The 19,523-nt window shown below is 37.4% G+C and overlaps 1 protein-coding gene across 1 annotated transcript in view; it reads right to left on the reverse strand.

Annotated features, from left to right (window-relative positions):
• LOC145685614 (phospholipid-transporting ATPase ABCA3-like) overlaps nucleotides 1–19,523 on the reverse strand; it is a 148,649-nt gene that overhangs the window by 111,700 nt on the left and 17,426 nt on the right. Inside the window, exons 2-4 of the mRNA XM_081758004.1 lie at nucleotides 13,378–13,516; nucleotides 9,941–10,190; nucleotides 1,183–1,256 (exon numbers count right to left, since the gene is read on the reverse strand). Of these exons, the coding sequence (XP_081614130.1) occupies nucleotides 1,183–1,256; nucleotides 9,941–10,190; nucleotides 13,378–13,474 (421 nt within the window). The 5' untranslated portion in view covers nucleotides 13,475–13,516. The remainder of the gene's footprint in view (nucleotides 1–1,182; nucleotides 1,257–9,940; nucleotides 10,191–13,377; nucleotides 13,517–19,523) is intronic.

Below are 19,523 nucleotides of genomic sequence, written 5' to 3' on the forward strand. Positions count from 1 at the left end.
CAACAACCGTTATTGGGCATATACACCATCAGTTTTAACTGATTAGTCCAACTGAGCTAGAAACTGACTTAACCGATCGTACGATGAACTGAACTGATAGTGTGTGGAGTACCGTCAGTTAACCGAGTTTAGCCCTTCAGCTCCTTCAGTTTCACCAGATGTTCTGTGGAGTGCACTTCTAAGTTCCTTGAAATATCAAAGCTTTCGAACGTTCACTTCCCCACCTTCAGTCCCCGATTTCTTGGATTCGTTCACTTTCCGCAGTTCCTTCCTAAATGCTGAACGTAGGCTGTTTATTTTTTTAATAACAGTATTGCGTGTCGCCTGAGGTTCCAACTCTTTTAATTTTGTAAGTAACACATCATACGCCTCCTCTCTTTTATACCTATTAGCATAATGCACATGTTGTATGTCCTAAAGTTCGGGATGAACATGGTAGGTTTCAATAAAAGCCAACAATGCCTCACTTTTACTAGCTGCCATGATGACAGGATCTGAACTGAGACGACTGTGTGTTTCCTTCAGTTAATAGTTATAGTAGCAAAATAATCGTCTAAAATAACCGTTCTTCATTCAAAATAACCGCATGAAGCACTGACTGAACTGAACGAATTAATTCAGTTCCCATAGTTTTTCCTTCACTTCTGACGTCACGATCAAGTTTTCCTTCAGTTAAACTGATAGTGCATGGGTCCCTTTAGACCAAGGGTTTTTGGGTCAGTTTAAAGAAATAGTATATCGGGAAATACTCCATCTGTAACGAAACGCTCTGTTCAGTAGACCCTATCCCAAACAGTGTTAATGAGTCCTTATTAAATTAGCCTTACAAGCTAAATGTGAAAGCTTATTACGGTAAATACTTCAATACTGATCGATGGAGAGTTGCTAAATATCTGTTACAGCCTATCCGTTAAAGACATCGCGATAGATTTTGTTATGAGATGATCATGGTGAAGGTTTCAGAGCCATGGCATTCATGCGGAGAACTACAAAGAGAATACGTTTTTTACTCCTGGAAGTTCCATGTTCTTATCACGCGTTTTCTATCTCTAATTAGATTATTTTTTGAATCATTTTTTAGATTCAATCATGATCTACCCTACAAAGCCAATTTTCTTTGGTAAAGATGCATCAGCACAGAAATATAAACAAAGAAACTCAATAACGTTCATATAATCTTACCATCATCCTCAGTCATATCAATATCTACCTCCTCTTGATAAATTCCCATCTCCTTATCAGCTTCAATAGTAACTCTGTGAAAACAAATATTGTATCCTCAATTATTACAAGTTTCAAATGAATCGTAATTATCTTCATATAACAAGATTTTATATATTGCTCTTTACATCTTCCTTTTCTTTTATATTTTAAAACATAAATATTAGTTGAGCTGAGCGAAGCGAAGCTCTTATACTCGGGTTAGCCGTTTGGTTGTCCGCGAACTCCTCCTAGACCGTTTGGCCGATCTCAACCAAACTTAGCAGGCTGATAGAGTATGTCGTGCTGAGTGACAACATAGGTCGAAATCAAAAATCCGATGTACCATCGAGGAATAATCACCGAAAAACGCTTCCTCCTAGACCGTTTGGCCGATCTCAACCAAACTTAGCAGGCTGATAGAGTATGTCGTGCTGAGTGACAACATAGGTCGAAATCAAAAATCCGATGTACCATCGAGGAATAATCACCGAAAAACGCTTACTCCTAGACCGTTTGGCCGATCTCAACCAAACTTAGCACGCTGATAGAGTATGTCGTGCTGAGTGACAACATAGGTCGAAATCAAAAATCCGATGTACCATCGAGGAATAATCACCGAAAAACGCTTACTGCTAGACCGTTTGGCCGATCTCAACCAAACTTAGCAGGCTGATAGAGTATGTCGTGCTGAGTGACAACATAGGTCGAAATCAAAAATCCGATGTACTATCGAGGAATAATCACCGAAAAACGCCTACTCCTAGACCGTTTGTCCGATCTCAACCAAACTTAGCACGCTGATAGAGTATGTCGTGCTGAGTGACAACATAGGTCGAAATCAAAAATCCGATGTACCATCGAGGAATAATCACCGAAAAACGCCTACTCCTAGACCGTTTGGCCGATCTCAACCAAACTTAGCAGGCTGATAGAGTATGTCGTGCTGAGTGACAACATAGGTCGAAATCAAAAATCCGATGTACCATCGAGGAATAATCACCGAAAAACGCTTACTGCTAGACCGTTTGGCCGATCTCAACCAAACTTAGCAGGCTGATAGAGTATGTCGTGCTGAGTGACAACATAGGTCGAAATCAAAAATCCGATGTACCATCGAGGAATAATCACCGAAAAACGCCTACTCCTAGACCGTTTGGCCGATCTCAACCAAACTTAGCACGCTGATAGAGTATGTCGTGCTGAGTGACAACATAGGTCGAAATCAAAAATCCGATGTACCATCGAGGAATAATCACCGAAAAACGCTTCCTGATTACGTAGTTTAAGCTCGCTCAGCTCATTTCATTGCAATCGGGTATATCCATTGCATTCCTAGTATTATAGGGAATTGATATTAATGACAGGATTGAACGTGAGCACAGTAGCCATATTTTCTCGTACCTGTAACGGTATTGTGTAATTTTTATATAATAACTTGTATTTACGGTCAAAATGTGCTTTTAAAATATGCACAAGTTGTTCAAAAGGAAGAAGAAAATATAAAGAGAAAAGGTGTAATTTCTTTTTTCTTATTATGATTGAAGTTCTGTTGTGATAGTGATATGACATGTTTTGTAAGTTGTCATAGCAACGAAAAACATATAATATATAGAAAATCCATCTTGTGATATATACATGTACAATATTTTAAAAGTGTGTAAATGTTTAATTTATTACATTCTACAAATAAAAAAAAGTAATATCTAAATGAAGTGTTTAGATGGATTTTGATAAAACAGTAACCTAAATTATGTAAATATACGAACTGAGGGCTATAACGACATATAAAAATATGCAAAACAAGCATTAAGCTAATTACAAACTGGTGATTTTCATAGTAATACACATTTAGTGATCGTTATATACCGACTACATTAAACTATATTAACATTTATAATTTAGTGAGCAATCAACGCTATGAAGCATTCTAAATCTCACATCAATTTGATGTCTATGACAATCTTATAAATATTAAAAAAAATGAACATTGAAATTATTTTTTATAAGACACGAAACTTAAACTACAAATACAAATCGCTAAGCAAAGTGACGTTTATTTAAAAATAGTAAATGTGTAATAGTTTTGCCATCTAAATGAACATATTGGCTTCATTAGACACTGTAAAAACAGGAGTTACATCTAAATATAAGAGGATCCCGGAAAATGGATCTGAACGCTGATTGGCTGATCAAACGGATTCAGCCAATTATAACAAAAGTTTACAAAAGTTGGTCCAGCAGAACAATAAGATATAAATTAAGTTTTTCCTATGACTTGCCCCACTGTTCGTGAATTTTAAGGCCTGCATTCCATAACACAGCTTGCATTAATTCATAACACAGCTTTGTTCTTTTTCAATAAATCTGACCTCTTTCCACCTTCTTATAAGGTCATTCGTTCCAGTCCTAACACTTCAAACATGACACCAATTAATATGATGTCCCTCACGTGCTTAAAAATGGCATTTCTTTCTCTTTCCAATCTTTCATCATCGTTGTGTTGTTTTAACTTTTCAATTTTTCCTCATTTCATCAGTTTAACAACTGTTACATTCACTACCCTGTATTTTGTAAACCACTCCTTTTCATTCCATCAGCTCCTCTCGGCTTTCCTCCTTCTCTTCTTTCTTCTTTTTCCTCATGCGTAATACACCCAATAGTCTCTTACTCCATTTTATGTATGTTGAAACGTTCGCTATTTTCTTCAGAGCTCTCTTAATTATTTAAGTGTCTTCTCCCACACTTTCTATTCCACACCATGGCTTTTTTTCTGCCTCTCCATCTTCTTCTTTCTTATCTTCCTTTTTCTTTTTATTATTCTGGTCCTTTCTTCTTATCTTTTCCATCCTTAGCTTTCTTTTATCATATCCATTTGTCTCCAATTGGTTGTGAAATTCTTCTATGTCTTCCTCTGCTTTCCTTCTGTTACTATTAATCCACATGATACTCTCTTCCACATTTTCTATAAAATTTCTCTTCATTGATCTATCTACATCGTTTCTTTCATGACAGAAGTTCCCTGATGCATACTTCTTCTGGAACCACTTTGTGACCAATTTGTCTCCCCGCCTGCTTATTTTCATATCTAGAAACACAATGGCATCTTCCTCTTCTACTTCTAATTCGAGTTTTATGTTCTTCTCCTGATCTACTTCCTTCATAAATTTAGTAAGTTGCCTCCGAGTACCCTTCCATATCCCGAAGCAATCATCGACATACCCACTGAAAAGCATTAGCCTGTCCCCTCCTTTCCTTTTGACTTCTATTCTGCCAATACCGGACTCTTTCTCGATCCTATGCTCAGACCCTTTCAGATCCTATGCAGGTCTCCCTCATTTGCGAAGAATCTCCCACGGAGGTGGTTGTCGAGGGAATGTAACAGGTTGTAATCTGTTGGTGTAAGGTCCAGTGAATATGATGCATGGCATAGTGTTTCCTAGTCAAGTTACTGAAGGGTCTTGGCCTTCTTTACCACATGTGGCTTGGCATTGTCATGCAGGAACAGCACACTCTAGCGATTCACCAATGCCGGCTTCTTCTGCTGCAATGCATGGTGCACCGTTTGCAGCTGCTGAGGATAGGGGTCAGCAATGATGGTCTGACCAGGTTGAAGGAGCTCGTAATTCACCACTTGCCGACATTTCCACCATACAGAGAGCATAACCCTTCGTGGGTGCAGAGGTGGTCTTGAGGTGCAAGGAACAGGGTAACGTAGCGACAAGCAATGTCTGGTCATAGAGGACCCACTTTTCGTTACCAGTAAGCAAGCGATCGAAGATAGATATGTTCAGGTGCAGAGTGAGCAAGAACAAACAGGCTTCACTCGTTGTTCCTTGTTGGCTGCCGACAATATGCGGCGTACCCACTTGCTTAACTGTATGATTTCCCTATCCCATGGAAGTGCAATCTGACTATTTCAGCGGAAACATGGAACCGTTCTACAAGTCCATTACACGTTAGACCATTGACCTCCTCGATGGCTACTTTTAAGGCCTCGTTATCCAACACATAGGGTCGTCCACTGCGAGGTCATATGAAAGGCTCACATCTTCCACACAGGTTCGTTCATTCATGAAATTCTCCCCAAATGCCTATGCAATTGAGTGGCATATGCGGCGACTTAATGCGGCATCTGACAGGAGTCATACAACAAATACACGCAAACAAGTTGCTTCGATGCCTCCATTTATCTTTGATACTAGACGAGCTATGACTGCTATGTGTGCGCAACGTACCTATAATACTAAAGATTGGGGGTCAGATAAATCCCGATCGCTTGGTAGGTACCTGCGTCATTTCGTTTCCTCTTTGTAAGAGCATGATTAACGGACGTCAAAAAAGGCAAGAACTTTTTTGGTTACCTTGTACCTTTACTTCTATAGACTTTTAAGATACTTATTTGATCATCAGTTCGTATTACTTGTATTAACAGGTACTTCATGAATGCTTTTATACTAGGAATGCAATAGATATACCCGATTGCAATGAAATGAGCTGAGCGAGCTTAAACTACGTAATCATGACTTTTTCCCCATGTTAAGTCTATGGAAGCGTTTTTCGGTGATTATTCCTCGATGGTACATCGGATTTTTGATTTCGACCTATGTTGTCACTCAGCACGACATACTCTATCAGCGTGCTAAGTTTGGTTGAGATCGCCCAAACGGTCTAGGAGGAGTTCGCGGACAACCAAACGGCTAACCCGAGTATAAGAGCTTCGCTTCGCTCAGCTCAATAAATGAAATGCTTTTATATATGCACCATGCTTTTTAAATCGTGCTTTGTATGTTCGTATGTGCAATGTGATTTGTATGATTTATGTTTCCTATGTATATATACGCGTATGTTCTTCTATAATGATTCATCCTTGGCGTACATGAAGCTGTCCAAGCCTTTTGTTGCTACATAAACTCTTTCAACATTACTATTATTGTTTTTCTACCAAGTCTATAACCTAGTTCCTGTTATAGTTTTATATTTGTTGGTCGGTAGTAACTAACACATTATAGCCAGATAATTTACCGAATCTCGGTTGTGTCATGTAGCATAGCGGACTTGTAAAAGGAGAAGCAATCCTTAATTGCAAAAGAATAAACAAATTGCATGAAGTGAGGTAAATTGCGTTGATAATCTGGATAAAAGAGCGGATATGATATTTCCATAATTTAATGGCTGAAAATTAGCACTTAGATATGCACAAATTTTAATCACGGGCTCTATCGTGTTGATATACTAATTTTTTGCTATCCTTTGCTAACGCTAATTATAGTAATACCATGTTGAACTTGATTATGACAGTAACAAGTAATTCAGCAGAGTCAATAATATATTTTTTGGTATGAAACTGTAATGGAATTAACGCTGTAGATTGCGAGCATGTATGATGATCTTCGAAACTATGAGTTCTTAGCGGTTAACATACTTCTTTGCTCTGGAACGCTACATGAGTTGTTAATCTATATACGATGAAAGTCAAAAAGTAAAGGGACTTGCAATTTCTCGCACTAGGGTTTGGTAACACTGCTAGTATCCAGCGCACTAGGGTTTGGTAACACTGCTACTATCTAGAGCTGAATTAGTGTCGTCTGCAACATTTCTATGCAACGTGTCACTTTTATTCCCGCGTTAGTTGTTAGAGACTAGCAGACCATTAAACATGGCAGCGTCATTGTCGATCTGTACCAAGGAGGAAATGAGGGCAGTGATTCGCTTTTTGTTTGCGGAAAGTGTTAAACCTGAGGAAATTATTCGTCGAATGTAAGTGCAGTATCGTAACAACCGTTTATCGCGAAGCAAGATCTACGAATGGATAGAGCGTTTCAAACAGGGAAGAACTTCTTTATGTGACGAGGAAAGATCGGGCTGGCCATCGACGTCAACGATTGAGGACAATTTGGAAGTCGTTAATGGTATGGTGATGGAAAACACACGAATCACAGTGAACGAAATCGCCAATACTTTATATATCAGTCACGGTTTAGCGTATTCCATCTTACACGACAGGGCAAAGTGTGAGCAAAGTGGTTCGCGAAGTCACTAATAAAACAAATTTTGATCACTTTTTTTGCTAGAGGTTTCTAAGTTTGATTGTGTATTTACTTTAATATAAGCACTAATTTTTATGAATTCTTATTGTTACTCCACACACCTACGTTATATACAGTACTCATACACATTCACACGCGTCTTCCTGCGTTCATTTCGGATTCGTTCACGGAGTTTACGATACGAACACTTTAGTGCTCCGGTATACCGACGCACATTAACACAGTGTTTGATTGTGAATTTAAGAACATTTTTTCATGTTTTTTTTTTTTTTTAAATTAGAAGCTTTCATCGCATGATGAATCGTCTACGGAAATTCTTATGCTTTCACGACCATTAATGCAGCCATCGCCATGGCAGTGTCGATATACAGACACACACTTTAATCTATGTTTTCTGCAGGAGCAGCTCGTGCTACTACATAATTTTCTTCCCAGTGTTATGCACTGACAACGTACAATTTTTAAGATGGAATCAGATGCTGGAGATTCATTAGCAGTTTCCGAATAAAAATGCTGACCTTTGAGTACCCAACCCCATTCAAGAGGATCTATTTCCGTCGTTGATAAAGTTTTCTATTGGTGTACTTGTATGTAAGTTCTTAACGAATGAAAATGCACATCTCGGGGTGTAAGTGGGAGCTGCTCGGGAACTGATCTCGACGCTACTGCTATCATTCGTATGCAGGTTGTATAACGAACTATTGGGAGATGGTCAGTTTGTGTACCGCCATACAAAATGATGAATTGCTTGCCCGCTTTTGAGACTGAATCCACTGACGAATTATCTGAAAGAAATATTTCTGCACATCTTTGAGCTCTTACGTTCTTTAACCCTTTGTTTCCCAAAGAATGAATTTATAAAAAGAAAGAAAACAACAATCTTTCAACTTCAATTGGCTATACAGTTTCAGCGCGAATGAAAATCCTGGAAATAATTTAAAATCCTGTCCTTAGATGGCTTGCAAAGTTCATACTAAAAGATGGTTTCCTTCTAAATCCACTAGACTGCACCGAGAAAAGAGTTAAAACGGTGGTTTCACACTGAAACCACTGGGCCGGAAAGGGTTAAATTGTCTTCAGAACTTTTGCTTATTCTTGTTTGTAAGGTGCTGACGTTGTATCACACCCGCTAACTGCATGAATGAACAGGAGATGCCTGCAAACTAATGGACCAATGTGACGCTGGATACTTCTGACATCATAGAGTGCTTACTGTTCATGCCTCTTTTCCTTTGGAAGTGATTTCTTGAAGATTTTACCCATCGAGTCATCGGCATGATGCAGCAGCATCACCAGTATATCCTTGTTACCCGCCTCAACTGGAACTTGTTTCTTCTTACGAGCCACGTTAACTGCACTCGAATCAATTAAAGTGCCAACATCATTCTGTATTGACGCAGAATGAAGACCCTGCAAATTTTACAGACTTGAATCAGAACATAGCTCTAACCAGTCACATAGTGCATCAAATGCTGCTGCGGACTTCATGTTACTTGCCCGCCAACGGGTTTTTGCAGCTTGTCCCGTCATTGGTAGCGTTTCTTTCTTTTTAGAAATGAACAATGTATGGTAGTTACTGGGATAGTCAGCTTCGGCTGCTACTAGATCGAAACACTCTTGTATTCGACATTCCACTTTTTCTCTCCATTCGTCTTCGCGTGTTTTGCACACTGAAGGAACATGTTCACGAAATGATATCGTGCGAACGGTGAAGCCGTCTCGCCTTGCTCGATGTTGTTGAGCTAGGTGCACTGGTTTCGTGCAGTAAAAACAGTTCTTTTTTGTCAGTCAAAAGGTTCGTCGTCCAATCTAAGCTTTCGTTTCTGTATTGCGGTTCCCGGTCCTTTAATTCTTGCATCCTTCTTTATGTAATATTCATGTGTGTAACGACGGCGGCAGCTGTGATGTACTAGAACACATGGTGGGCTTTGAATGACAGATATTTCACTAAGATATTTATGCAGTTCCTTATCTTCCTTATAGAGACTAGCTGCTGTTAATGATGGTAGTCCTCACCTGGTTACTATGCTTGTTTCTTCGTAGTTTTTTCTCTGGCATATGACGCATAGGTAATCCTTGTAACTGGTTTCATTCGTGTGAAATTGTAATTAATCATTTACCAATTTGAAACTTTACTACAATTCTTTAAAGACACCCAAAAAGATAATGAAAATACTCACTATAAGTGCAAATTGTAAAATATTTTATACAGAAATAAAATAAATATGTAAATTAAGTGTATAAAATAATTTTAGCTATATAAATATGTTCCATATATATTTTACCTATTTGTTCTATGTGCCTGACTTTTGAATCACACTGTATAAGAAAAATATCGCAATGTAATTAGTATTTTCAATTTAATGATTTAAAACATTATTAGAGAGATAAAATAAAGATGTAAAATATACACATAAACAATAATTACGGGTATATTAAATGTGTTACATAAATTCAAACGTCAAAATTTGTTGAAAACTGTGGTTGAAAGTTCAAGCACTCATAGAACAATTTTCGCAAAGTGCCATGCTTTAACATTTCGCCTATGAAGAGTACCAATATCTATTAACGTTATAGCAAAAAAATCAATAGTATTTAGTTCTGCGTTGTGAGAAATTTTTGGCTACCCTATTTTTTACCCTATTAATATACTACAATTGTATTGTACAGATAACTATAAATGCACTTACTTCAGAAAAACATCGTCCATGCTTGAAACACTAATTCCAATGTGCTCATAATTTAATGACTGTTTATTTTGCTCCAGGGTTTCAAACAGCTGTGGGAATTGACTGCTGTGTTCCATTGGGATTACATACTTAATATACGCATCAGTATCATCCTTAATGAAAGAGTCAGGAAACTTATTTTCAATGATATTTGATATTTCATCAACGTTAGTACCAACATTCTTTCCAAAAGTAAATATATATCCAGATCCTGTTAAAGTGAAATTAGTTTACAAAAATTCAAGAATCTTACAAATCATATAAAATTTACCATCAACATTATGAATGTATTATTCATTATGTACAAGTGGTGTTCAAATGAAAAGGTAGGAAACGATACTGTGGCTATAATCGAAGTCTTTATTCAAAAGTAATCACCACCACTGTTTCACGAACCGAAAGATTTCATGTTCCCAGAATTCCTGTGACAGTGACAGCTACAAGTCTTCCCCTGTGTTCTTCAATTCGTCGTCCAAGTTAAACCTCTTCTCGCTGAGATGTTCTTTTAGCGGACCAAACAGATGGAAGTCGCAGGGCGACATGTTCGGGCTGTAGGGCGGATGCTGAAGCTGCTCCCACTTGAACTTGTTCAGTACAAGCGAAATTATTTTGTGACCTGGGAGAGGTGCGGACGAGCGTTATCGTGGAGCAGAATAGCATCCGTGAGCAGCACCGGTCGTTTGCTGTTGACGGACTTGTGTAGGTTACGGAGTGTCTCAGAGTACATGTCACTGCTCATGTTTTTCCATGCTCGAGAAATTCGATGAGTATCGGTCCTCGGACGTCGAAAAAGACGACGAGCATCATCTTGCCTGCTGAGGGCACAGCTTTGATTTTTTTTTAGGGGGAAATGAGGACGCATGCTGTCTCGCTTTGTCTCTGACTCGAAGTTATGGTACCAGCTCTCGTCACCAGCGACGACCCGCTCCAGGAATGCGGGATCTTCATGATACCGGAACAGGTGTTGCAGTGCTAGCCCCGTACAGAGTTCCTTTTGAGGTTCGCTGAGCATCTTCGGAACTTACTGCGCGCACACCTACAGGTAACTTAACCTGTCGTGCACATTTATCTATACCGTTCCAACGCTGCCCCTCACCGTTCACTGCCAACATTCGCATTGTGACAAGCCGATCACTTCTCACCAGGTCGTTAACCTTGAGTTCGGCCGTGATTACAGTGTTTGCCTAGCCTGGTCTCGGGTCATCACTCAAGCTCTCCCTGCCTTCACGAAAACGGGCACTTCACTTTCTCACTGACTTGTCGGACACAGTCTCCCCCGTATACGGCCACCATCTGGCGATGAATATCGGCCGGTTTAACCCCTTCCGCAGTCAGAAATCTGGCAATACCTTGCTACTCCACAAGGGTCGAATTTTTCAATGTGAACACCCTGATTACCTCACATGCACTACCTCGTCAACTGGACGGAATACACAAGTGCTTGATTCTTTCCTGCGTCATATGAGGAGTTCCCGGGCATGCGCACAACCATGCCGGATACTACACTATCTTCCCCACATTTCGCACATTGTCACAAAGTGGCATATTCCTATTTCAACCGGTTTGGTTAGTATGACGTTTCGTATCTTTTAATTTGAACACTTCTTATAGTTTGTGAATTTGGACAGTTATCTTTAGTAATCTGCTACTGGATATCCAGAAGACAATATCATGTAATATTGTTGAAACAGAAAAGTATTAGGAATGATTTACCATGCAATTTGAATAAGCAGTGCCACAGCCGTTTCTATGTACATGCGTATGTAGAAGGCTGTGGCAGTGCTCTAGGCCAAAGTGTTTTTTAAACTAGAGAAACGTTCAAAATTTTAAAGTTGAAAATATTTTTCTTAAATTATAAAAGAGATTAAAGTTTTCAACTAGCGAAAAGAATAATGTTTAAAACTACAGACAATTTTTGCATTTACATTTAAGAAACGTGGACTACATTGAAGAATTTTCTGAATTACATTAAGGAGTACGATTCTCAGATTGAAACTGAAGAAAAATGATTATAACATTAAAACTAAGGGCGAGGTAGCCTTACATTTAAAATTTCTGAATAAGTTAATACTCAGATTAAAAATGAGTCAACAGTTAGACTAGAAATGATAGGAAATGACTCTTAAGAGCCTGACATACTAAAAATAATACAAAAGTTACCACTTTTCTTTCGTTTGTTTTCCATAACTAAAAGGAAATAATGAAATGCAACTTATCTTAATTATAGATGATGTTATTCTACAACAGAAAATATGAACCTAAAGAATTTTCAGTGTTGCAATCCATAGAAATTACAGTGTTGTCACAATAACAATTACCCTAAAATCTATGTAAAGGCAGCAACTAGAGGAACGGACTCAACTGCATTTGATTACGTATCACGTTGTCTTGGCATCCTGTGAACTACTTTTTAAATAACATTATTATTTAATTTAAATAACTGTATGTTAAAACTCTTTTGTTTATTACAAACTAAATACGACTATAAAGATCGATACCTAACCTACGCTAGTTAATATTATTTGCTAGCTACCGTGCTTGAATCTACTAACGTTTCTTTCATTTAATTGAAAATTTGCTTTCGTTACAGAAAATTGATTTAACAAAGTTTTCCATCATTTAAAAGGGAGGAAATATTAAGAAGGGGAGTCCGGAAATAAGTTTCCTTCTCATTTTCCCCAGGAAAGCGAGCAACAATGGGAGAAACAAAGCAGCGGTTGCACGGGCAACAGACCCAGACACAAGTGGGTATCGTTCGCCTGCGATTCTGCAGATGTCACCGTCGCAACGCGTGCGCAAGCGGAGACGAGTTTCTCAATCTGAGCCTGGTATTTGTGGAGAGAAGGCACGTTTTGACGTTGTGGTCAAAAGAGGAAGTGCGACCTGTTGTCCGCTTTGAATGGGCTCGTGGCGTATCGAGAGCAGAAATCCATAACTGCATGGTGTTATGTTGTTTCATGACAATACGAGACCACACTCAGGTACGACACCACAAAGCCATATTGCAACTCTTGGGTGGGAGCGCCTTACCCATCCACCATACAGTCCTGATTTCGCACCAAGTGACTTCCATCTGTATCCGGCTTTGAAGAAGACTCTTGGCGGCTGTTCCTTTGGAAATCACAGAATCTGTTCTTTCATATGTAGAGTCCTGGATTTTTCTGCAAGGGTTTTTGAAGTTTATAGACCGATATGACAGTGTCTCAATGCACGTGGTACTTATGTAGAAAAAATAAAGGTATGTCTGATCTTTAATGTGCGCATGCTATTTTTGGTCGTGCATCCCTACTTCTGTCCACAGTCACCCGGGGAAACTTATTTTCGGAGTTCTCCTCGTACTATTAAAATTGAATTTTTATTTTGTTCTTTCATTGCTATCGTAGTGAATATTTTCTTACCATAGACTCTCCTCAAAAATAATTGGGTTCCATAACATTGTACTTTACCATAAGCCATTATAGCAATTCTGTCTGCCAAAGCTTCAGCTTCTTCCATATAATGAGTTGTAATTAGGATTGCTTTTGTAGACCTCTCTTCCTGATTAGAAAAAGTTAATAGAGGTGTTTCTTTCTAATTTTATTACATAATATGTGTTCTACTAATTATTTTATGAGATACAATTAGATCTTTTCCCATCTTAAATTGTAACTTCATATCAAATAAATTCAATGTTGAAAAGGGATTTTTTGATTTTTTTTTAAACTACTGGTTACTAAAACAATGAATCACTGCATTAAAGTGAACAGAACATTTAATACATTTCATTGCTTGACATAGGTGTATTGCCATTAAAAGCCTGATATACTAAAAATAATACAAAATTTACCATTTTTCTTTTACTTGTTTTTCATAAGTGAAAGGAGATAATGAAGTGCAACTTACCACAATCATAGATAATGGAGATAATGAAGTGCAACTTACCACAATCATAGATAATGGAGATAACGAAGTGCAACTTACCACAATCATAGATAATGTTATTCTACAACAGAAAATATGAATTTGAAGAATTTTCAGTGTTGCCATCCAAAGAAATTACAGTGTTGTCAGAATAACATTTCCCCTAAAATCTACGTTAAGGCAACGACTAAACGAACGAACTCAACTGCATTTGATTACGTATCATGTTGCCTTGATATCATGTAAATTAATTTATAAATAATAGTTGTATTTAGTTTGTAATAAACAAAATAGTTTTAGCATACAGTTATTTAAATTAAATAATAATGTTATTTTCAAAGTAGTTCACACGATTCCAAATCAACATGATACATAATCAAATGCAGTTGAGTACGTTCATTTAGTTGCTGCCTTTATTTAGATTTTAGGGGAAATGCTATTCTGGGAACACTGTAATTTCTATGGATGACAACACTGAAAATTCTTCAGATTCATATTTTGTGTTGTAGAATAACATTATCTGTGATTGTGGTACGTTGCACTTAATTATCTCCTTTCACCCATGAAAAACAAGCAAAAGAAAAATGGTAAATTTTGTATTATTTTTAGTATGTCAGGCTCTAAGGAGAATAATTTCTTGTTGGCAGTCCATGCTTGAAAGAAACCATCGTAAGCAACACTTGAAAAACTACTGCAAAATGTTTGTTGAAATATTATAGCAACATCTGATAAGGTCTCTTAATTTCTTTTCTCCAAATTTGGTTTGAGAATCATTATTTAAACATATTTTTTTCTTTTGCTGAAAATAAGTTTGTTTTTGCGAATGTTTCATAAACCAATATTACATGCAACGTGTTAGCCACATGTGTTTTATTAAGTTACTTTGTTTTGGTTCAGTGGTGCTATTCAGCAGGTTCGCGCCGGTTCACTAGAACTGGTTCTTAAAATATTTCCAGTTCGCAGAACCATCCCAGACATGACAGAAAATTTTACCCTGCTATACTCAATATTAGTAAATATTAGTTTAAGTATCCTTTGTTTTAGAAATCATTACAGCTCCAAGGTTAAACATTGATCTCTTAGAACAAGGTATAAGCTTTATGTTTTAATCTCAAGTGCTCAGATACCAAGAATGAGAACTAGGATCACATGATTGTAGTAGTAAGGGTTATTTGTATTTGAAACGCATATATATCATTATCAACAAGTTTTGATCCATTTCTGAACTAAGATCTTTCACATCCTTTTTGACAACCATCTATCTCGTATAAGTTCTTTCCAAGATATTCGCAGTGCTACCTAATTTTGTCACACCACCTTGTATTCGGATGCTGTGTAGGTCTCTACTTGTCATTGTGGAATTCAATTTTTTTAAAAAATGTTTTTTTCTACCTTCTATGTTTTTTTCCTAAGAGAGTTACATCTATCTACCTACCTATCCATTTATTCTCTTTCTCTCTCTCTCTCAAAATACATACAAGCACGAGGATATAATCAAGGAAGGGGCTAAACTATAGTATGCAGGTTTATCCAATGTAAAGCAGGATTGAAGCCCATTTTATCCAGTGTATACCTGAGCGTGAAGGAGGGGTATATAACCCCTATAGCTCCCTTGGATCCGCGCATATATAGAGCGAAAACCCCATCGTTTACGTGTTATAGGCTGCCGAAATCATGAAAAAATGAAATTTAAAGGTTCATAGCTCCAAAACTATGGGACGTACCTTGGTCGGGTCAAGACTTCACTTAGGAACTAGTATGTGCCCTATCCAAAAATGTGTGTTTCAGAATCCTGAGGTTCTTCCACAACAATTTTTATAGAGGGAGTTTGAATACGGGCCTATGATATAAGTACTCTCCAACTATCTCCATAAAATTTGTTGCGTGAGTACCTTAAGATTCTAAAACATGTATTTTTGGATAGAGCACATACTAGTTCCCAAGTGAAGTCTCGACCCAACCAAGGTAGGTCCCATAGCTTTGAAGCTATGAACCTTTAAAATTCATTTTTTCCTGTTTTTGGCAGCCTATAACACGTAAACGATGGGGTTTTCGCCCTATGTTTATTGGAACTTTTTTGTTTGTTTTACTCTCAGGAATCACTCCTGTGCTTTTATACAACGAATTTAGCGCCATACTGTATATATACACAGTATACACACACACACACACACACACACACACACACACACACACACACAGAGGGAGAGAGAGAGAGAGAGAGAGAGAGACGGTTGTTAAAAAATTAGAATAGCATCACTGGGTAATATTAAATATTTATCACAATTTTGAAACATAATAAGTATGTGTTTTAGCATTTACCAAATCTATCATGCTATTTGAAGTAGAACTCTCCACGAAAGTGACGTTCTCCGTTCTTTTAGACATATCGATGTAAAGTTTATGGGAGATAAAATACAGCTGAACAAGTTAGAAGCATTTGAACGGAATGTAGTGGCAAGCATTTTTACAGTAAAGTGCAGGCTCTGGTGAATAAAAAATGTTAGGGATCTAAATATTTAACACTCACTTTGAATCTAAAGAGACACAGGGCCGGCTCTACCACATGTGCAACAGGTGTATTTGTACGGAACGGAAAAATCTGTCATAACTATATTATTTAAAATAAATATTTTTTGTTGGAAACAGACTATATGATGATGATAGTTAAATTTACAAAGCTGAACTTCTATTTGAATACTACATTCATAAATCATGTTTAGGTCACATTAGTTTAAGGTCACATGAACAGTGCTAAAGCAAATGGTCAAACAAATCCCAGGATGAATTGCTTGATTGTTGTCAAATACAAGAACTCAATTCTCGAACAGTAGCGAACACCTGTTCCATTTAGTTAGTTATCACAATTTTGATATGAAGACTAGTTTTGTCTTTGTCACAAACAAGTTTTTTATCATTGAAGGTCGAAACAAGTATTTTCTTTTTAAAAAAACAGATGTAGAAGGAAAATCAAGAAATAAAGATAAAAGAGCTAGTTCCACTGGAATTGCAGTAGTAATATTGGATTATCTGCTCAAAAGTAGGAGAGGAAAGAGACAATAGGAACCTATTGTAATCGTAGCAGATGCTTCTTTTGAAGCTGTCACGTATTTTCATCATTGTGTCAATTAAGGAAGTAAGAAAATTGTCAATTTAATGTGACATATGGATGTTGCACAATACTTGAACCCTAGGAGGTGAGAAAGACACGTCAAATAAATTTAGAAACATGAGAAACATGAAAGAAAAAGATAGAATTTGAAATTGACAAGCTTTTTGTAACACTGTTACAATTGGAACCTTGTGTCATTAAAAGAAAGAAGAAAACTGTCAATTTAATGTAACATATGGATGTTGCACAATACTTTAACTGTTGGAAGGTAGAGAGACAGACATGTGAAACATGGGAAACTCTAGATAAAGCATAGCTATATGTTAGGTAAGAATGGCATGGGTAGGGAGAGAATTCTTTGATGTGTACTAAAGAAAGAAAGAAACATATACACAGGTGTACTGTAATTTCGGGTGGTCCAGTTTTTTTGGAGGTGGAGGGAGCGAACTGTGTTCTGGACATTGCTTAATTGGGGGGACTGTGATTTCGACTGCATGGAAACTGAAAAATATGTGAAAAAAGAAAGAAATAGGAGACACCTGCTTGTATGTGTGTGTGTTCCAGGTTTTTGGAGGTGGAGGGGGTGTACTGTGCTCTGGACATTGCTTAATGAGGGGACTGTGATTTCTACTGCATGGAAACTGAAAAAATATGTGAAAAAGAAAGAAATAGGAGACACCTGCTTGTATGTGTGTGTTCCAGGTTTTTTGGAGGTGGAGGGGGTGTACTGTACTTTTGGAGAAATAGCAATGAGTATACTGAATGAGAGAGAATGTAAGAAATACCTTGAAAATGTTACATAGGGAAAGTGTAGTGTCCTTTTGACCAAAGGACCAGTTTAAATTAACGTGGGAATAGTTAAAATTACTACAATAGAAAGCGAAACTTTTTTTTTGTGTGTGGATGAGAAAACGCCATGATACTTTTAACCCAGCTGTATGTCTAACTCTTTTTAGAAAAGAAAGAAAAAAAAAGATCTTTTAAGTTGTTAGGATATAGAAAGTTATTTGAGAAAAACGTATGTGACATTTATTGTTGACGGATGGGACCCCCTGTAATTTCGAGTTGAACGTAACTCTTTTTAGAAAAGAAAAAAAAGATTTTTCTGACTTAGACAGAAAAATGTTCCATTTAGCATGCCCTGATAGAATGAAAAAAGAAAGAAAGAAAAAGTCCTTTTTCTGGAAAAGATTCTTGTTAACTTTAAAGAATAGCTATTGTACTTGTTTTTGTGAAAAAACGGAAGTGTGTGTGTGTGTGTGTGTGAACGCTGGAACCACCCAGGTTAACGAATATATATAACGAAGTTTGAAATGAGAGCAGATTATATAGTGTGCTTTTGGCGTTGTGGAAACTTGCCTTGTGTATTTTTTCTGTGAGTGTGTTGTTTGGAGAATAATTTTGGAATTACCGGAAGGAAAAAAGTAAGTTAAAATTTACCATTTATATAAATAAATATTGAACTTTGATTTTAAATGTATTTACATGCAATAAAATGACTTGTGTTTGCTTTTATTTATTGGACAAATGTCAGATATAATCGTTGTTATGAGACTTGTTTGTGAAGATTAAAATACGCAAATCAGAAATGTTGTGTATTTTGTGGATATTTAAAACACCAAGAAACCCAAAGTGTAGAGATTGCTTACCTAGCGTAAGAGACCAAGAGAGGGAGGAAAAAAAGAAAAAAGTTTGCTTCATTGTAGGCTAGCGACCAGGCCGGAGGTATGGCGGGGCGGGAGGATTTTGGTGTTTGTAGTTTGAAGGAAACAGCGATAGAGAGGCGAGGGGAGTTTTTGCTTCTAGTTTGGCGAAAAGAGCAAGAGAGGGAGATAGGGAGAGAATGTTTTCAAGGTTGGATAAATGCGTTGGGTGCGTGAGAGGAGAGGAGACGTGCGGGGGCAGTTTGACGAAAAGAGCAAGAGAGGTAGAGCGAAGCATGCATACGTGCGCTGCTGAGCGGAAGACAGGGGGAAGGCGCGGGGTTAACCTGCTTCAGGGCATTTTTTTTTATTCCTAGTTGAATGCAATGGAATTTACGGTCTTTTAAAAGGAGGGGAAAAAGCGTGATTTTGAACACAGAAACTGCAAGTTTGTGTAAGCCAAGAGAAAACAAATACATGAACGAAAACGAATAATTTATCTGTTGATATCAGTGGCGTATATGCGCGCTGTTTATTAAGATTCTAAGTGACTATTTTTTTTAAAAAAAAATATGTGTGTCATTTGAAAGAATAGATATACCTATGTAAAGTTGCATTATACTGTATGGGAAACCACATGTAAAGTATAGAAATGTTAAAATGTTAATACTTACCTAGGATAAATTGTCTTTTCTGATGTTTGAAGCACATACGAAGCACTAATATATGCCGGAAAAAAAAAGACGGGAAACGACAAAAAGATTTTATCGGTAAACGTATAAGGCATTCCCGGTTGTACAAATAACAGGACACCGATACGATTTGATGTAAACCGCGCAAAAGCATGAATGCTACTGACACGTGTTGGTATATAGGTGGCGTTCATGCA

This window comes from Thermobia domestica, chromosome 5 (genome assembly GCF_964235325.1).
Source record: "Thermobia domestica chromosome 5, izTheDome1.hap1.1, whole genome shotgun sequence".
In the NCBI taxonomy this organism is placed as follows: Eukaryota; Metazoa; Arthropoda; class Insecta; order Zygentoma; family Lepismatidae; genus Thermobia; species Thermobia domestica.